The 20,088-nt window shown below is 36.6% G+C and overlaps 1 protein-coding gene across 1 annotated transcript; it reads left to right on the plus strand.

Moving 5' to 3' along the window:
• The first annotated feature begins 12,775 nt into the window (after window positions 1-12,775).
• On the plus strand, window positions 12,776-17,724 carry LOC142340741 (uncharacterized). The gene is made up of 2 exons (XM_075391443.1): window positions 12,776-13,950; window positions 16,396-17,724. Exons 1-2 carry the CDS (start codon window positions 13,461-13,463, stop codon window positions 17,037-17,039), a joined length of 1,134 nt encoding a protein of 377 aa, XP_075247558.1. The 5' UTR covers window positions 12,776-13,460; the 3' UTR covers window positions 17,040-17,724.
• The last annotated feature ends 2,364 nt before the right edge of the window (window positions 17,725-20,088 follow it).

The raw sequence follows: 20,088 nt of genomic DNA on the forward strand, positions 1-20,088 counted from the left end.
GTATGAAAGTTTTGTTATACAGAAAGCTTCAACCCGGCAACGAACTTCACAGAGTTGAAGAAAAGGCTGCAGAACTTTCATGAGAGCACGGTGCAGAGACACAAGGGACAAAGTGGTTCAGTGGCACTGGCAGTGAAGCGTGACTTCAAGAAGGGACCCAAGAAAGGAAACTGCTTTGTGTGTGGGATCCCTGGACACTTTGCCAAGGACTGCAGGAAGAAGGAGACAGCACAATGCAGCAAGTGTGGTGAGAAGGGTCACCTAGACAGGGCATGCAAGAGACAAAGAGATGGAGGCAAACATGAGTCACTGGCAATGGGTCCAACATTGGCTACACCAGACGAGGAATGCTGGGCAGCTCTTGACCAGTGGAAGACAGCAGGCATGCTAGTGAACTGTGGTTGTACAGATCACATAGTGACGAACATCGACGCGTTCTTGGACTTTGCGCCCATTCAATCAGTTGTCAGAAATCCCAACGGAGAGGCTTCCAGAGTGGTGGGCAGAGGCTGTGTGAGGATCAGCATACCCTCAAACAAAGGGGAATTCCAATGCAAACTCAAAAATTTTCTGTGTGTGCCGGACTATTCTTCAAACCTCTTATCAGTCTCAAGATGCACGGAGTGGGGACATAGCTTCACTTTCGAGAGAGGAAACAGCTGCATGAAACTCCAGAAGGGAACTCGGGTAAAACTAACACAAGAAAATAATTTGTTTTACTTACCCTGCAGCGTTCTAGAATTCAAGATGAGTTCCAACAGCGTAAAACTTGACAGCGCAAGGAAGTGGCACAGACGATTGGGTCATTTGAATCAAGCGGATGTGGTCAGGAATGCACCAGAGACAGTGGGGGAACTCGATCATGTATGCAATGTGTGTGCATTGGCCAAGATCACAAAGACTCCAGTACCAAGAGTGGCAGAGAGCCAAGCAGAAGAGAAGCTGGAGAGGGTGTTCACAGACTTGATGGGACCTTTCAGAATAGAGTCACTGTCAGGTTTCCGGTTCTGCATAGTGTTTGCAGACCAGTACACGAAGTTTGTGTTTGTGGACTTGCTTAAGGCAAAGAGTGAAGCACTGGCCAGCCTGAAGAAATTTGTTCTCAGTGTGGGGACGCCCAAGAAGCTGAGGCAAGACAATGCGAAGGAGTTTCTCTCAGAGCAGTTCAAGACGTACTGCTGAGATGCAGGCATTCTACAGGAAAAGACCATACCAGAGACGCCACAACAGAATGGGTTAGCTGAGAGGTGCAACAGGACACTGCTGGAGATGGCAAGATGTTTGCTCATTGACTCAGGACTTCCCAAGATGATGTGGGGAGCAACAATTCTTCACGCAGCAAGGATTAGAAACTTGGTTGTGAGACGAGGAGAAGAAAAATGCCCAGCAGAACTGATGAGAGGTATAAAACCTAAGCTTTCAGTTAGTAAATTATCTATTTTTGGTTGCAGAGTCTTCATGAGGAAGAGGGACAGAGAAGTCAGCAAACTCGAACCCCAGGCACTGGAAGGAATGTTTGTGGGTTACACTGAAGGAGAAAACGGATACCTGGTGTACATACCCAACACACGCAAGGTGATGGCAGTTCGAGATGTGATCGTCAAGGAATCTGAAGTGGGCTCAATCCCTGACAACAAAGAAACGGCTGACCCACTAGATGATGGGTCGGAACTGGGAATCTGGCACCCAGATGATGGTCATCAAGATGATGACAACAGAGAACGACAGGACACATCTACTGCAATAAAGGAGGAGTTGCATGACGCAGGGAGCGTGAACACTCAAGAAACAACACTGAGACCAGAGGCCTCAGATGTTGGAGAAACAGCACTAGATGAAGGATCTACTGCAACAAGAGGGAGTTACAGAGACTCAGAGTCACTGGAAGACAGTGACACAGAAGACTTCTCACAGTTAGAGACAGTTGGCTTCAATGAAGATGCACTGGAACACGCGGACAGAGCAGAGCCCAGATGAGGGACACGAGCAAGGAATGTTCCGCAATTTTTTGGAGAAGTCAGGACCCATCTCGCTGTGACTGAGGGCGATTATGTGAACCCAAAACAGTCTACGAGGCCAAGCAAGGTGACGATTGGGACCAGTGGCACCGGGCAATGAAGGACGAGGTCAAGGCACTCCAAGACATCGAGACTTGGAACCTAGTGAGACCACCCACAGACAGGGACGTCATACCGGGCAAATGGGTCTACAAAGTGAAATTGGGACCCAGTGGTCAAGTGGACAAGTACAAAGCGCGCTATGTGGCAAAAGGCTTCAAACAAGTGGAAAGACTGGACTACTTTGAGACTTTTGCGCCCACCTGTAAGCCAGAGACATTCAGGATTCTACTTCAGCTATCAGCGAAGCAGGGCCATGTGATGCACCAATTTGATGTCAAGACTGCTTTCCTGCACTCACCAACGAGGAAGAAGTGTATCTGGAACAGCCACAGGAGTTTGTAAAACGCAGATCAGATGAGGAGAAGTTAGTATGTTGACTAAATAAATCAATTTATGGTTTGAAACAGACAGCTAACAACTGGTGTAAGGAACTGGCAAACTTCATACTGAGACAGGGGTTCACCAGAAGCAGGAACGATCACTGCTTGTTCGCAAGATCAGAGGCAGAGGATCACACCTTCATCTTGGTCTGGGTTGACGACATCATAGTAGCATCAAGAAGTATGACAGTGATCTCTGATGTCAAGAAGGCAGTAGAAGCAACCTTTCACATGGAAGACAGAGGGAGACTACACTGGTTTCTGGGTCTAAGAATCAGACGAGATGAGGGCAAAGTCACAGTCGACCAAGAACGCTACATAGAAACAATGCTTGAGCGGTTTCAAATGGATCAATGCAAACCCTCAAGAACTCCAGTTGATTTGAATTTGAAACTTCAGACAGCACAGAACGGAGACGAAGAAGTGGACCAGAGGATCTACAGAAGCTTGGCTGGATCACTTCTGTATCTGGCCAAACAGACGAGGCCAGACATCATGTTCACAGTCAACATTCTGTCCAGACACATGAATGCACCTACCAATCAACACTGGATGTGCGGAAAACGACTTCTGCGATATCTTCAAGGTTCAAAAGGTTTAAAACTTACTTACACAAAAGAGGCTAGTTATGATTTAGTGGGGAAAAGTGATGCAGACTGGTCTGGAGACGTGAACGACAGAAAATCACCAACGGGCTATTACTTCAAGCTCAACGGACGTGGCGCAGCACTCAGCTGGGGTGTCAAGAAGCAGGCCACAGTTGCTCTTTCTTCATCAGAAGCAGAATATCAGGGCATGGCAGCAGCAGTTCAGGAAGCACTCTACCTGAAACAACTTCTAGAGGACTTTGGCATCCAACAGAAACGTCCAATAGCAATTGGAGAGGACAACCAAAGTTGTATCAGACTCTGCCTAAACCCAGTCTTGCACAAAAGGAGCAAGCACATCGAAAAAAGTTTCAGTTCATTCGTGACAAGACTGAGGATGGGACTATTTCAATTCATTACGTCCCTACAGACAAAATGGCAGCAGACATCTTCACAAAGTCCTTATCCGTTTCGAAAGTGGAAACATTCAGAGCAGTTTTGATGGGAGCAGACTCTACGAAATCAGCTCAAGTCTGAGTGGGGGTGTTAGAATATCGATCAAACTATATTCTTAAACTTAGTGAGAATTAGAAAGAAAGTTTGACTTACCAGATTAGAAAGACAAGCAATATGACTTCGATCAAAGAAATTATATAAATGAATCGTCAAGAAATGGTGCTGAGAACCAATATTCGGTTCAAATTGGTGAATCTAGATAACTATTATTAGAGTTAGATTAAGTGATGTAAAATCTTCCCAGCATGTATTAAATGATGATGATATCTCCGGAAGTGTGAATGAATTCTTAGAAAAGTGCAAATGCATTCCATTTATGGTTCCCTTTGCGACTGATTTGCAGAAGCAAACCATATTGGGTAACATTTGCGACCCGCACTATAAATCACGGCGCTAAGATTAGTTTTGTATCTTGACTTTTTCACACTGATAATGGGTATATATACAGCTGATTTTTGAGTCCTTTTTCATCCCCAAATTCAAATCACCATCTTGATCTAATAATCAGATCTCTCCTGTAAATCTCTAAATTCTACTGTAAAATATCATTTTGTTATTCTCTCATTTTTGAGAAATTAATTCTTTTACTTAGTTATAAACGCTTTTTATTCCGCTTGCGAAAGTCCATAACCCAACATAACCCAAATTTTGTGTAGCTTAATGGTCAGTTCTAAATGCCTCCTTCCAAATTTATTGCCTCGTCCGAAGTTAGTCTGTATTTGTTTATTTTTTCCAGAGGAAAAAAACTTTTGGAAGATGTGACTAGCGTTGAATGGGAACTACGCACGAACAAAAAGCCACCTACCGAAAGATTAACCAAGCAAAGGAAACATTTGTAATATGGATTGGCAGAGAACCCAAGAGATGCTACCAATATTTTTGGTAGCAATTTTCAGATTTACTCAAACAAGCCAGTCACAAAAACAATTTTGGAAAGAAAAGAAAAGAATTCAAAATTTTAATCAAATGGCTTTCGCCAATTTACGATAATTAACATAAATAAAACTCTATTTTGCCATAGCTAATGGGTTCAGGTTTAAAATGAGGCTGTGTACTCAGGAAACAAAAATGCATCTGACAGGGGGATTAGATGAACCAACATTGCTCTCCCATAATTGCAGTAAGTCTGTACGGTAGAACGATTGACTTTTATCAATGTAAACATTCCTGTTTAAAAAGAGTTTAAAAAATTAATTTAAATTTTTAAAATGATTTTGCGGTGGATTCAGATCGACTCGGGAAGTTTTGAAACAAACAACATTTGAGGCAGGTTAAAACTCTAAAACTAACTATAACCAAAATTTGTTTTCTCTCTTTTTATTTCTTCAATAGAATGGGTTCCGGAAGAGGTGATTGCAATGTGTGATTTCTACTTTCAGATCAATTCGTTTGAAGCGGCTTTCAAATGCAGTGTAACTGATTTCGGTTCTTGTAAGTGAAAGAAAAACTAAAATAATAAATATCTTTGCCATTCAAGCTGAGGTCGGTTCAGTCAAGGTTTAACTTTGTTTTTTCTTGTTCCTTGTTTTTGTTGCAGATAACAAAAACCAGGAACAAAAAAAATAATTTGTTAAATTAATTTTTAAACTGTTTTTTTTAAATAGAATTGTTTACTTTGATGAAACTCAATTGTTCTACCTGGCAAGCTTGCTGCAATAATGGGCCAGCATTCACCAAAAAAGGAACAAAGAAAGCATTTTTTTGTTCGTTGTTTTTGTTATCTATCTTGTTTTTGTATTTCACGTTTTCTGCAATATTTCCATATTTTCATGATGTACAATTAAAAAACAGACAATAATTTGATTTTTTTCGGCAATCTGTGAATTGAATCGATATTTTGCCCAACAATGTAAATGAACTATGATGTAACGAACTAAGGCTCTGGAGTGTTTATCAGTATTTCAGACAAGAGTTGTTCCGCTGCTTCCATTTAAAATAGTTTAAAATGTGAAAAATTCTACGTAAGTATACATTATCTGAATCTGACGAAAACTAGAAAAATTGAAATAATTTTAGCATCACGTATTCTCTTTTATCGATATCATCAAGAATCAACGCATCTTCTCAAGGTAGAACAAAGATGAAGAACACAATCAGATGCCGACCATCATTTGAAAAAAAATCAGGCGGAATTTGATGGCACGTTCATGCAGAAAACCCGAACTTTAGAATGATTGTCTCCGAGAAATCGCAGAAATTTGTTTACTTTCGTCTAAGGAATGCAAGAGACCCGAGAAACCCTTTTACTTAGAAATTTTGATAAAAATTTTGCAAAAATTTTTGTTTGGTGTTTAATGCAAGTTATGTAACAAACTGAATTTGATAACGTTAAGTTTCAGCGCCAATGAGAATCACAACTTGTTTATTCTTGTTTCATTTCCTCATACAATGCAATCTTTTCTGGAGTAGTCTTCTACTTTCAGTTCAATTTTTTTGAAGCAACCTTCGGATATTGAGCAACTGCTCTTGTAAAATAGAGAAAATGTCTGCACAACAAAAGTGAAATATTGGAAATTTTTGCAAACCAAGCTGCTTCTGGTCACAGCCATAACAAGCTAAATTCTTTGGGATTGTGCATTAACTGATGATACCTGGAAGACACGAAAACTATTTGGTTTTGCATGTCTTTCCCTAATTTTGGACGTAAATTATGCTTCCTTTTTTCACCAAAAACATCCAATTTTCAGTACAGGCGTGGAATAATGATTTAAAGAGTATAGTTTTTGAAGAGATTGAAATGAAAAAAAAAAGGAACAGAAATAAAAAAAGGTTGTCTACGGAGAGCAGCTCACCCCAGAAAGGAAAATTGTGTTTCTTAACGATACATGAAGCATGCGCTTTGACGTGTTCTAATGTTTATATTTGCAGAACTTGTTTAAATGTTTTCTGGCGTGCTTTATTGTTCCGACCCCACTTGTGGGGGGAGCAACTATATACTCAGTTGGCTTTTTTTTGTTCAGTCAATTTTGGCCGATCGATATATTCATCGCAGAGAAATGTGAGTGGTATAATTGAAAAGCTGTTCCACCGTAGAATTAAAAATTAAAAAGATTTTTTTGATTTTCGTATTTTTCGAGGAGTTATCGAGGATTGAATTTTTGTTTGAACACGGAATTTGTTCACTTTTAGTGTGATTTTTCTTCAAATTAAAATATTTTCTATAAAAATAGTTATTCAAACTTAAACTTCTTGCCAAAGAATGAACCAATTTTGTGTTCCTAAAAGATTAAAGGCGTTAAAAAAAGACTAGTTGTGGTCTCATAGGGAGGTTCAATATCAAAAAAATTGGAATTCTATTTGAGAGCTCTTTTTTTAATAAAACTTTTCTACTTTTTTTGCTTTTTTAAGTCACCTAGAGACAAGTCACTTTTCATATCGAGGTTCTGTTAATGACAAACCTCCTTTACAGTCAAATGAAGCCCAGTGAACAAAAAAATCGTTTTCAAGGAATTGCTCGTGTTTTTTTGGCTTCGACTCTGAGTTTTCTTAATTTAAAAAATTTTGAATTTCTTTTTGAGGTTCAGTAATTTTTTGGAGTCTTTTGGCATGGACTCATTGACTAACAGTGCAATATGCTCCGTAATGAGATTTAAAGGAACATATCTAGTGCTTTGACAGGATAGCTAATAGCTGTTAAAACTGTAAAAATAATTTTTCGAAATCTTTTTTTGAAGATTAACCAATCGTAAACTTTTATCGTGAACTGTAAGTCAGTCTCTGCAATGACAACACTCTCTTTCGTCCTAGTGTAACCAAATTTGATCTGGCTAGCAGATTTATCTTCTATATTTTAGTTATATGACAAAAGATTTGAAAAAACTTTTTAAAAATTTTTGGACATTTCCGTATTATTCATCTATTATTGGCTTAAAAAAAAATTATTCAATGGATCAAAGATAAAATTTTCAGAGAAAAGCTTGCGGTTTAAATGGCTTCGACATTTTCTTCTTGCACTTTTTATACTGAATTTTTGGTTTTTACCTGTTTTTGTTGTTGTTGTTTTCATAGTCATAAGACTTGTTGTGATGTCATATTGATCACCTATGCATGACAAACATCCCTATTCTCCCATTGGGGCATATTTGAAGGTATTCATTGACTTCCGTCGAAGTCTATTGAATTTGATGGCTGTTAAGAAATTAAATATAATTTTTTGAAAATTTTCTTGAACTCTAACCAATCCTAAATTCTTCGTGAACTGTTAGTCAGTCTCAGTTTTTACAGAACCCATTTGCTTTCTCTTGCGACGAAAATAATCTCTTTAGCGGTTTTTTCTTCTAACTTCTGATATAAGGAATTCAGTGACAAAAGAATTCAAAAATTTTTAAGAAATTTTTTTGATATTTTCGTATCATTGGTTACTTTTGAACTCTTATCATATTATCCAAATATTATACACAATATCCAAAAATTATTCTTATCCCATTGGCTTAAAGAAGACATTCTGTGGATCACAGAGAAAATTTTCAGAGAAAAACTAATGGTTTAAATGGCTTCGAAGTTTTCTCGCATTTTTATACTGAATTTTGGCTTTCGACTGTTTTTGTTGTTGTTTTCATAGTCTTAAGACTTATTGTGATGTCGTATTGATTATCTATGCATAAAAACAAATCTTTCACCATCGTGCTATTCCTGAGCGTAGTCATTGACCTCCGTTGAAAGCTTTTGAGTTTTAAGGCTATTAAGACTTTAAATATAGTTTTTCAAGTTTTTTTTTAACATTAACCATTCCTAAACTTTTTTTTCGTGAACTGTTTGTCAAACTTACTATTTACAAGATCTTTTTTTAGTTCTATTCCAGCCAAAAATAATCTGTTTAGCGGCTTCATTTTCTACCTATTAGTTTTAAAACTTCAATGCCACTAGTTTTCATATATTTTATGGGTTTAGGGAAAACTTTCAACGGATCATAGATAAAGTTTTCAGAGAGGAGCTTATGATTAAAATTTCTTCGAAACTTTCTCCTGGCACTTTTCTGCTGATTTTTTAGTTTTTACCTGTCTCTGCTGTTGTTTTCATCGTCAATAACTTGTTGTAAGGTTTTATTGATGAAATATGAATGATAAACTAACTTGTTGTCCCATAGAGGCATAATGTCTAGCGTTTAGTGGATTCCGTTGAAAGCTTATGAATTTAATGGCGTTGATTTTACGAGTTTTCTTAAGAATTTCGTGGCTCTAATGTATTTACTCAAACTTGATATTTTGAAATTATATTGATAAAAAAGCGAATCCCATTTCTGTTAAAAAATTATTTGAACATAGAAAAGTCTATAGTGAAAAATTCATATTTTATTGCCTTCGACACTTTTCTCGCTCATTTTTTTTCATGAATCAACTGTTTTTTGCCTGTTTTTGTTTCTTGGGTTTTTAGCCGTAAAGTGCTGACAAGTCTCTTAAGCTTGTAATTGAGGATTCAAGGAATGATTTTACCAGAAGCGGTCAGTTTGTAGTCTTTAGTCTTAACGTTTATTGTATACATTTTCAAATTTTTTTCAAACTTTCCAGTTTTTGTTGTTCTTTTCGTCAAATTGTAACATAGAGAGGTCACATCCAATTTCTTGTGATTCGAAAAATAACATATCTACTGATATTATTTGTCACCGATGCTTTGTTTGTTGGACAATATGCGTTTTTGTAAACGTTTTTCGAGTTCTCATTTTTTGCGTTTCTTTTTCTCTTCTGTCAGAACAATCGCCTTGTAACAGATCCCAATGGTTTTCAAATGTTGCCCAAATCAACTTATTTAATCTCTCAGTATATTTCCTTCAACTGAATTATTAGAAAAAACAATTCAATTAAAAATACATAGTATTCAGATAATAACTAATGATTTTAATGGTAGCAATAGATTGTGTTTTCGCGAATTGTTTGTAATTTTTTGAGTTTTTGTTTAGTTCGTTTTCATGGCATAGTCTACCCAAAGACAGTTCCTTTTGGTTTTGTAATAACTTTTTAGTAATTTATCAAAGATTATTTGTTAAAAGCTAATGATTTTTAAGCACTTTTGAAATTTCTTGGTTTAAAAAATGTTGATTAATTTTTGAATTTCGCCTCATTGATCCTGGTCTTTTTTGACTTAGTACTTAGTCTCATTAAGAAAACTTTCCATCCACAGTTAGGAAAAAGTTAATTCGAGTAGTTAAGGTTTTATTTGACTGCATTTTGACGTTTTTATTATGTGCTTTTAAATTTAGATTTTCAATTTTTGCCGTGAAGTTTTTGTTTTTGCTAATTTTGTTGTTTGTTTTTTTGTCTCCTAGTCTGTTTATTGTCAGATGTCATTGACGCTGTAATGAGGCATGGCATTATGTAATTCAAATAGTAGATAGGTTGTGTAACGATTGTTTGAAACTCAAACATCTATTTTTGTTATCTCTTCATTTGGTTGACAATTAAGTCAAAAATGTAGATGAGCTCGGGTCGGAACATCATGTGCGAACGGACATTAACAGGCCGCTTTGTTGATTTACAACTAAAACTGCAGAAGCAATTTTTTAAGCGAATAGCATTTCCAAAAATAAACATCAATTCTTTGTGATTAAAGGTGACAACGTTTCCCAATTTTGGAGGGTTTAAACTATTATATAACATTTGTTCTACTGTCTGATCAGTTTTCTGCTTCAAGTGTCAGAATTATCATCAGATGTTTTTGTTTTTTCCCTTCCCACACAATAAATGACTGATGCTTCCAATTTTTTATTTAAGTTTTCGAACTTTTGGTTAAAACCTATTGTTTTGCCGTAATGTCAAGAAAAGATAGTCCAGAGGCATTATTTGTAATATATTAGTTCAATATTATTGGCAGTTAAACTGAGATAGGGCACTACTAAAGAAAATGTTGATATACAATGAGAATTTTTCATTGAGGCTTTTGCACTGAAAGTCATGATTTTAATTTTAATTTTTTTTTCAAAAACCTTATTTTTTTAGACAAACAATCCCTCAAATTAACCTGGGTTTTGAGTTCTCCTCTTTTTGAAGCTGTGCAGATCAAAAGATGAAAAGGCATCTGCTGAGGAGGTGATAGCAAGCTGATAGGCAACAACGACAAATATTTAATAAAAAAGCCGGGCAATCCAAAATTTAAGAGAACCCCTGATACTAGTTTGTGTCTTGAGAGGTGATGAGACTTTGAACGCATCGAGGCATAGCTGCATTAACTTTATCTTGGTTTGCCGGAAAAATCAATTTCTGTAGAAATTGCAATTACTATGATGCAGGTTTGGTAAGCATGTTTGACTCAAAAAGTTTTACTTTATGTTCCGGAGTTCAATACAATCAGGTATTCTGAATTGGGTTACTCCGTTCCCAATTAAGCCAATCACTTCAGTTTTTGGAAATTTTCAGACATATGAATTAAAAAATGCTTTTTAATGCCCAATTTGTTACCAAGATTTCGTTTCCCGAATGCATAAAAAATTGGTCAGTTTTTTTCTATGTCAAGGAAGCGGAGGTAACAAATTTGCTAGCAAATGTTTCGGATTTGAAATAATTTGAAAGTTTTCGAGCTCTGCAAAAGATATTTTGACAATTTGAATCCGAGTTCTGTAAAAAAAAAATTTTTGTACAACTTGGGAATTGTAAATTATGAAAAAAACTAGACCCATTGAGCGTCGTTAGAAACTTGCATGGAATCTAAACGAAGAGTAAGGTCATCAGGTGTGCGTAGTTGTTTTAATGTTAATTACCAAAGATTATCAGCTAGACCAAACCGTGTGATAGGTCATTGAAAACGGCATAATGTCCACAAATTTTTATTCAAATAAATAACAGAATGAGCTGTTTTTACCATTGATTTTATGTTCCACGTTAGAAAAATCCTCCTCGTCTGGGTTTCTTCGAACGTTCCATACCCCCTGTGTGCGTTCAAATGAGCCCTCGTCGTAAAAAAGCCCAAAGTCAGACCTCAACTTGGGATTATTGTAGTATAGATCCCATGAATTTTAACAACAGAAACGGATTTCTTTTAATATATAGGTGAATGTTCCGTAACTTGATGTCTATGATTGAGCTGCATTAAAATACACTTCATGAATTTTTGGATTTGACTGACGCAATATATTGGTTAGGTTTTAATCGGTCTGGTTAATTTCCACTCACCCTAAAAGCACGTAATTTAATCCCTAACCACTCCCATTTAGCACAGCAACATCATTATCGGCCTTATTATAATCTATATTATATATTGTGCAATTCATCTGAAATTAAGAGGCGAAAAATCAACTAAAACGCTTATTAAGAAATCTAAGCAAGATATGAACTTGAGCTAAGTGGAATTCGAGTACAGGTGAGATGGTAGAGATTGCATGTAACAAGACTATATTCTTCTAATCTGAGCAAAAACCATCCATCCTTTTTCACTCTGCCTTTAATACACCCACAACTCGAGGGGCAAGGGGTGTGGGGTGGGAGGGAGGTAAGATTCTTGATTTGAGGGATGAATTAAGTCCAATTGTTCCCATAATCCCTGTTCCACAAATGCTGCTTGGGGGGATGGAGGCGGTGGCTATGGAGAGCTCTTTCTATTCACATCTGATCACGCCCTATTAATATGATAGCTATACAAAACGGTTCCATTTCTGTCCATTTGAACGAAAACGCACCAACCGGTCTCATAACCTAAAAAAGCGGTTTCTACGCTTATTTGCTACAAATATACCACGTTTTTAGCCAAATATTTGTCTTAATTTTTTTAGAATTTTGATTTTTAATATAAAACGGCGAAGTTTAGCTTTAATTCGGCATAATTATTGTGTTATAATATAAGAGTTGAGAAAAATTGAAGTTTTTTTCTAAAAATAGACTATTTTGAGAAGCAATAATTTAGTTTATATTGTTGTGATTGTTTAAGAGCATAAAATTTTTCAAAACAGTGCTTTTCCTTAAATTACGGCAGGAATTGTTTTCTTTTCTGCTGAGTCTCTCATTTTGAGCAAACAGTGTTCAAAGTATATCCACAAATACTAAATAAATTATGCTCATCAAACAAAAAGGCAGTGTATGATTTCCCATTTTTAATGGAACACATCTACAGTTCAGTCAGCAACCACTATAGTATATTTCACTTCTGATTAAATTTCATCCAATCAAGCAGCAGAATTTCCACCACCCGTGAAAAAATATAGCTAAAAGAGTTGGACTTTTTTCCATGACAAATTCTCAGGTTTGTCTTTTTAATTTTCCCTACAATAAACACAATTTACGCTGCTAAGTGTACAAATTTTGTTCTGGACAGCAAAGTGTGTTTTGCTGCAATTTTTCGTTCTAGAAAAACGCTTTTCCGATTTGGGAAGCGTAGAAATTACGATATTTGTATTATGTCAATCAAAATCATGAGCATAAAAAGTCCAATTTTGTACTAGTGCAGAATGCGTGCCTGTTTTATTACCACACCGCCGTTCTATTATAATATCTGGATTTCTTCACAAGGTCAAGCCCAGGAAGACAAATCAACAACAACGCGATTGCAAAAATGTCGAGTATGTTTGATGCTGCCATAAACTACTTTCATTTGTTCTCCTCAAATGTCCCCTATTGACATATCAAGACCCGCAGCTATTTTGGGCAACGATTGTTTATTTCTGGGCTTTTTCTGTCACTTTTGGTGCCCCCTTTTTCCAAACAATTCGAATCTCGGCTTGCAGTTCCTCAAATGCAAATACAAGGCCATTTAATGTTGTAATTCTGCTAACGCAGACATTTTGCGTTACTTTTTTTTCAAGAAAAAACCTTCGCAAGTTTCTATAAACATCTCACATTTATAACCCAAACTGATTAGAAACATCCGCGCATATTGAATTTACAGAAGTTTACAAGAGTACTTTTTATCTGCTCTCTGTTGATCAGAAACCTGCGATGTTTTTGGAAGGTTACAGGGACATATCTGGCACCTTCGTATCCACGGACACACAAAACCTTATCCAGTGCTACGGTCACGTGACTCTATTCCAGGCCTCCTTTCAAATCATTCTTTCCTTAGCTTCGGTCTCAGTCAACCTATTCGTTATTAAGAAACGACTCTTCGAATCCCCAGAACCGAAACATGTTACATTAAATTCAGATGAAAAAATGGTAAAAGCTGAACACAAACCAACTGAACATAAACAATCGAAGGAAGATGCGAAAACTGTTTCAGCTTCGAAGTTTGAGTCAGTTAAAATAATCAACAATAGATTAGATTCAGTATTCTGGTTCCTAAACAACTTCATAAATGTCTCATACTTGGTGCTATGTTGTGTTATGAATGCTGTTCTTTTACTGTCAGGGCCTGGTCTCACAAGAGATTTCTCAATTCCTTATCTCATGGACGACCAGCAGACATCTCACTACTCCAATTTGAGTCTTGGTAAATCTAAGAATCTATAATTTATCATTTGCAGGCGAATATTATAGAGCGTTGGTGACAAAAACTACCGGAAAAAATACAGTCAACAATAAAATGAAAAACAAAGCAGGACAATTCCTGACTTCATTGACTAAACAAAAAACTATACCTAAAATGGACCATGAATGGATTGGAAAAACCATTCAGAAAAAAAATCCGGCCAAAAAAATTGAAAAAAAAACAGTAAAATTGAAGTCAAGTTGTCGCATGTGAACAAAAAACCACAAGCAAGAAAGCACACTTTTGTTCAAACAGCACTTTCTCAATCTTCTTTGAAATCGGAGTGAAGAAATTCACGCCACAACACCACTCGCTTTTTCCTTTCCTTCCTATTTCGGCGTGACCAAAATCATTACTCCAATTTTACTTCAAAAATCATAAAAATGTGTGAACAGATCTTCAAAAACATAGCAGGACAAGTCTTGAAATAATTCAAAAATTTTTCATAGACTAAACAAGTGTGTACTATGAATGGAGCGGCAACAACGTTTAGAAAAAATTCCAATCAACAAATCGAGCAATGAGTTAAATTGCAGTCAAATTACCGCCTGTGAACCGAAGAACCCTAGCAAAACGGCTTATTTTTCTTTTTTTGAGTGAAAGATGCCGTTTCCTCACTATACTTCAAATATAAGCCGCAAAACCACTTGATTTTTTTTCTCGACTTCCAATATCGGCGTGACCAAAATCATCACTTTAAAATGTGCGAACGGATCTTTGAAAATGCCCAGGAACCCAATACAATTCAAATTCTTTGAGTTATAATTTAAAAAATTCAAAATTTAAGCATTAAAAATGGTTTTGCGAGATTTAGTGCAACGAACAAACATGGACAAGCAAACGTGTTTATTGATGCTCTTTTGATGATTTTATAGAGCATTTTCTCTGTTCCGGCTTTGAACTATGATAAAAAGTTAACCATACAATGGACTTCAACACAAAATGAACTGCAATTCGAAAGCAGACTTTTGTATTGCTCATTCAATTAAATTTTGAATTTACTGTTGTGCTTTAAAATCAACTATACACTTTCATGAACAGTTTGCTCCGTTTGATTTATGCGGCAAGTACAATAAACTAACGGACCTGTAGTAACAAAATAATTGGAATTAATTAAATCTGATTATCAAAATAATCAAAATGTTACTTAAAATTGTTCTGAAACTAAAATGCTTCGAACTACAACTCTCGGAGTATTTTTGATACTTTTGCGACATATTTGAGGCTTAATTTTTGTAATTACGTCGAGAAATTTTCCTTTCAGTCATAAACAGTTGGAAAAAGTAAACTAATCAGAAATAAAACTACTGAATTGTAAGTCAAGAGATTTTGGTGTCTGCGCTCATGAACAATTTTTGAACTAGTAGTTGAATGAACTGCTTTCAAGTATCTTTACCTGAGCTAATTTTATGTAGAGTCAAAAATTGATAAACAGTGACCTCTCAGTGAATTCAAAACTGAGTTTAAATGAATAGTTGTCCCTGTTTTTCAGCGGGAACTTGTTTATGTCAGTGCAGACTAGTTTTTAAATTGAGAGACATGGAAATTTTTCACAAAATTACGATTATTAAATATCACAAAGACGCCCAAAATTCCATTAAACCATATAAATAGTACTTAGTTGTTTTTTTACCTGTGGAGAACTACGATTTTTTTAACTCCGATATAAGAAAAAATGAAGAAAATCCCATGTTGCTGTAATAAAACTAGCGCGTTATTAATTAACCCTGATGAAGAAAACAAAACAACCCTCAAAATTATCATTGTAAATGATCTCCGAAATGTTCTGAGACAACCTATGATAAGAGACCATTTGGAGGCTGGAGATTGACACAACTGGCATTGATTTTTAACAACAACTGTTCAATACAAAGCTTGGCTTGGTAAAAAGAACAAACTTTACAACCTAATAATTTAGTGGATGATTCATAGCGATGTACCAAATGAGCTCTGATCAGAACAATTTGGTTTCCGCTCAAGGGATACCCGTCTATGCGTACCAAAATAAGCCCTCATCAGACTGATTTGTTTTGCGCAACGCGACAGCAAAAATTTGACTGTTTTTTTTCTCAAAAAGAAGTTTGTTTGCCTTTTTGTGATACTTTTTTCGGAGAAGCGGTTATTTTTTGTGACTGAACCTCATTGCTAGGATCAGACGATGCAGACTCTGGAAAGATTTCTGGGCAGACGGTAAAGGATCGAAAAGGGCGCTTTTCAGAATATCCCAAGCATACTACCAGACTATCAAGACTCCGAGTGAAATTCTCAGCAGACCATCTAGACTCTGGATGGGTCCCTGGTCAGTCTATCCAGTCCGTAGAGTTGCTGTCAAGCTCTATCACTGGGTTGAGCCCCCCCCCCCTTCGCAGTTGAAAATTGTTTCAAGTACGTGAGTTTCTGTTTCAGGCGAGATCTACACTCAGTTCTACAAATTGACAGTTCTGCTCAGTTTGTGTGCATCTCTGCTTAAAATTGCTCTTTTCATTATTCACATCTCTTCGAAGCTTCTATTAACCAGTACCAGAAAAGCAATATTGATGTCTGCCATTATTCAAGTTACCATCATATCGGGGGTCATTACTCTAATAATAACTCACACTCCTTCAAACTCAGTTCTGCGACAGTTTTACTACCAACGAATTCAAATTTTTGCAAACTTTTTATGCCTCAATTGTGCGACTACTTTTCTGTGGACGTTTTGGCGATGGAAAAAGTACAACTCAACCCAACCGAATAACGTTGAAGGTGCTAATATTGACTTTGAAAGTGTGATAACAAGCAGTGTGTTTATGACCTGGTTCTTTCTGCTTACTTTTTTGAAATGGGTTTACGGGGGCGATTGGGGGGTTAGCGAGACGGGATGTCTGACGACGGTGGTCTACAACTCCTGTTTGAGAGGGATTGGCCACTTTCTGCTCAACCAGGCATATCAAACTAGTCAGTGTTTGAACTTTGCAGCCGAATCTGTCTCTGTAATTTTACTCTCTTCTTTCATCCTCCCACGCAAAAGAATGTCCAGTTTGTTAACTAGTCAATTAACCACCAGTTGAATTTACAAGTTAGTCTGCTTCACTTTTTCCATTAAGTTTAAGTTTTAGTTTACTAGCAAAACTAAAGTACTTTTTGTATTTTTTTAAGTGGTTATACCGTCGGAACTTTCTCCCAATAATTCCAAAATGAAACACTTCAAAAATATTCTTCACAGCACGTAAGATTTTAAAATTTGACTACTGAAATTAACGAGCTACGCACTTCTCGTGTGAACAAAAATCATGCTTTTAAAAAATAAGTTCAACTTCGCTGGGGTGAAAAATAAAAAACTGAATATACTTGGATAAAAAGTTGTTAATTTAAGCCGTTTTGCCATTATTGGCTGGTATATATGATCACTAAAATCATAGGATAGCGTTATGGAACTGTACATGTTAGAACAAAAGTCGCAGTCGTCCGAGGTACTTATTTCCCTGACATGAGAGCTCTTGCACCCGAGTGCTGGGTACACGTCCCGAGGAGAAACTTAGGAAAATCCCGAGATTCTTAGGAAACTGGGCAACTTTTGTTAACACTTGGAAAAGAGTACAAAAAGAGATTTTGCTGGTGCGATAGCACGCCGAACTAGGGCGAGACTAGTAAGTTGATTATAAATGAAACTTTAGTTATCCGATTTTCAAAGTCTTACGGGGTCACAAGAGACAAACTGAATTATAGCTATATTTCTAGCACAATAAAAACTTTAAAAAATTTCCCGAATATCGCATAGAAAAACTTTGACTTCAAATGTTTTGATTTTTTTCTCTTAAGTAAAGCCGGTTCAATTTGGTTCCATCAACAGGACATCCAAAACTGGCTTCAATTTCTCGCGATTTCATTTTTCTCGCACTGATCAGCTTGCAAAGTAATTTTGGCACTTCCTGTTTAGCAAAATGTTTAAGTGGTCTTTTAATTACAGGGGAAGTAGTTTCATAATGAAAACTGAAAAACAAGAAGCTGTGAAAAAATGTGATCCCAACGACCAGTCGCAAAACTGACCTCAAAACTTGAAATATTCGGCTGCCCTAATTCGCTAAAGGTACTACATCTCGGTTCCTTAAAAACAACAAAACAACAAACTGTCGGCTACTAATTTGAAACTAAATTGACGGCTGCTAATTGACGGCTGCTAATTTGAAACTAAATTGCACGCTGTTCAACTTCAGCTTAATCTCATTTTTAATCTTTTGTTTCCAGTTGTCAAAATCAAGAAAATCGTTGAGTCTTTCAAACATTTTTTGCCTTCAAACTTCAATAAACAGTCAGATTTACCCAAAACATTTAGCAACATTTTTCCTCCGTGCGAATACAAACCGGCGAACAATTCGAATTGAAACTCACAAAATCAATTAAATAAATCGAAACAAATCATTTTTTCTTAAAAAAGGAAAACACCAACAAACATTAGTTTGCCATTTTGTAATTAAAAGTTTCAATCATTTGAACTTGGATTCTATACAATTAAAAGTTGTCTTAATTTGAAGAAGAGATATGCGAAACGATGCGACCAAGTCTCTTTTATGAATAGTGTTGGATTATGGGTTTTCGCAAGCGGAATAAAAAGCGTTTTTAACTAAGTAGAAAAAATAATTTCTCAAAATGAGAGAATAATAAAATATTATATTTCACAGTAGAATTTAGAGATTTAGAGGAGAGATATGATTATTAGATCAGGATGGTGATTTGAATTTGGGGATGAAAAATGGCTCAAAAATCAGCTGTATAAATACCCATTATCAATGCGCGAGAGTCCAGATACAAAACTAATCTTAGCGCCATGATTTTCAGTGGGGGTCGCAAGGGTTACCCAATATGGTTTGCTTCTGCAAATTTCCCAGAAACCAGTCCCAGGGGGTACCATAGGTGGTATGCATTTACACTTTTCTAAGAATTCCTTCACCTTTCCGGTGGTATCAATCATTCAATACATGCTGGGATGATTTTACATCAAATAGTCTCACTCTAATATTAGTTATCTAGATTCACCGATTTGAACAGTATATTGATTCTAAGCGCCATTTCTTTGACGATTCATTTAAATAAATTCTGTGAGTAAAATCAATTTACTCTTGTCTTTGTAATATGGTAAGTCACACTTTCTTTCTAATTCTCACTAAGTTCAAGACTATAGTTTGATCGATATTCTAACACCCCCAATCAGACTTGAGCTAATTGCGTAGAGTCTGTTCCCATCAAAACAGTTCTGAGTGTTTCCACTGTCGATACGGTTAAGGATTTCGTGAAGATGTGGGCTGCCATTTTGTCAGTAGGAACGTAATGAATTGAAATAGTCCAATCTTCCGACTTGTCCCAAATGAAGTGAAATTTTGTGCCAATGTGTTTGCTCATCTTGTGCATGAGTGGGTTTTGGCACAATCTGATGAAACTCTGGTTGGTCTCTCCAATTGCTATTGGATGTTTCTGTTGGATGCCGAAATCCTCCCGAAGTTGTTTCAGATACAATGCTTCTTGAACTGCTGCTGCCACGCCCTGATATTCTGCTTCTGATGAAGAGAGAGCAACTATGGCCTGCTTCTTGACACCACAGCTGCGTGCTGCGCCATGTCCGTTGAGCTTGAAGTAGTAGCCCGTTGTTGATTTTCTGTCGTTCACGTCACCAAACCAGTCTACATCACTTTCCCCACTAAATCCTAACTAGCTTCTTTTGTGTAAGTAAGTTTTAAACCTTTTGAGCCTTGAAGATATCACAGAAGTTGTTTTCCGCACATCCACTGTTGATTGGTAGGTACATTCATGTGTCTGGACAGATTGTTGACTGTGAACATGATGTCTGGCCTCGTCTGTTTGGCCAGATACAGAAGTGATCCAACCAAGCTTCTGAAGATCCTCTGGTCCACTTCTTCGTCTCCGTTCTGTGCTGTCTGAAGTTTTAAATTCAAATCAGCTGGAGTTCTTGAGGGTTTGCATTGATCCGTTTGAAAGCGCTCAAGCATTGTTTCTATGCACCGTTCTTTGTGGACTGTGACTTTGCCCTCTTCTCGTCTGAATCTTAGACCCAGAAGCCAGTGTAATCTCCCTCTGTCTTTCGTGTGAAATGTTGTCTCAAGT

Source organism: Convolutriloba macropyga, chromosome 6, assembly GCF_964194025.1.
Source record: "Convolutriloba macropyga chromosome 6, txConMacr16.3, whole genome shotgun sequence".
In the NCBI taxonomy this organism is placed as follows: domain Eukaryota; kingdom Metazoa; phylum Xenacoelomorpha; order Acoela; family Convolutidae; genus Convolutriloba; species Convolutriloba macropyga.

Coding starts and splice junctions, on each gene's coding strand:
- LOC142340741 (XM_075391443.1), top strand. CDS start 13,461: ATGTTTTTGGAAGGTTACAGGGACATATCTGGCACCTTCGTATCCACG. Junction 13,951..16,395: donor CTACTCCAATTTGAGTCTTG/GTAAATCTAAGA, acceptor TTTCTGTTTCAG/GCGAGATCTACACTCAGTTC.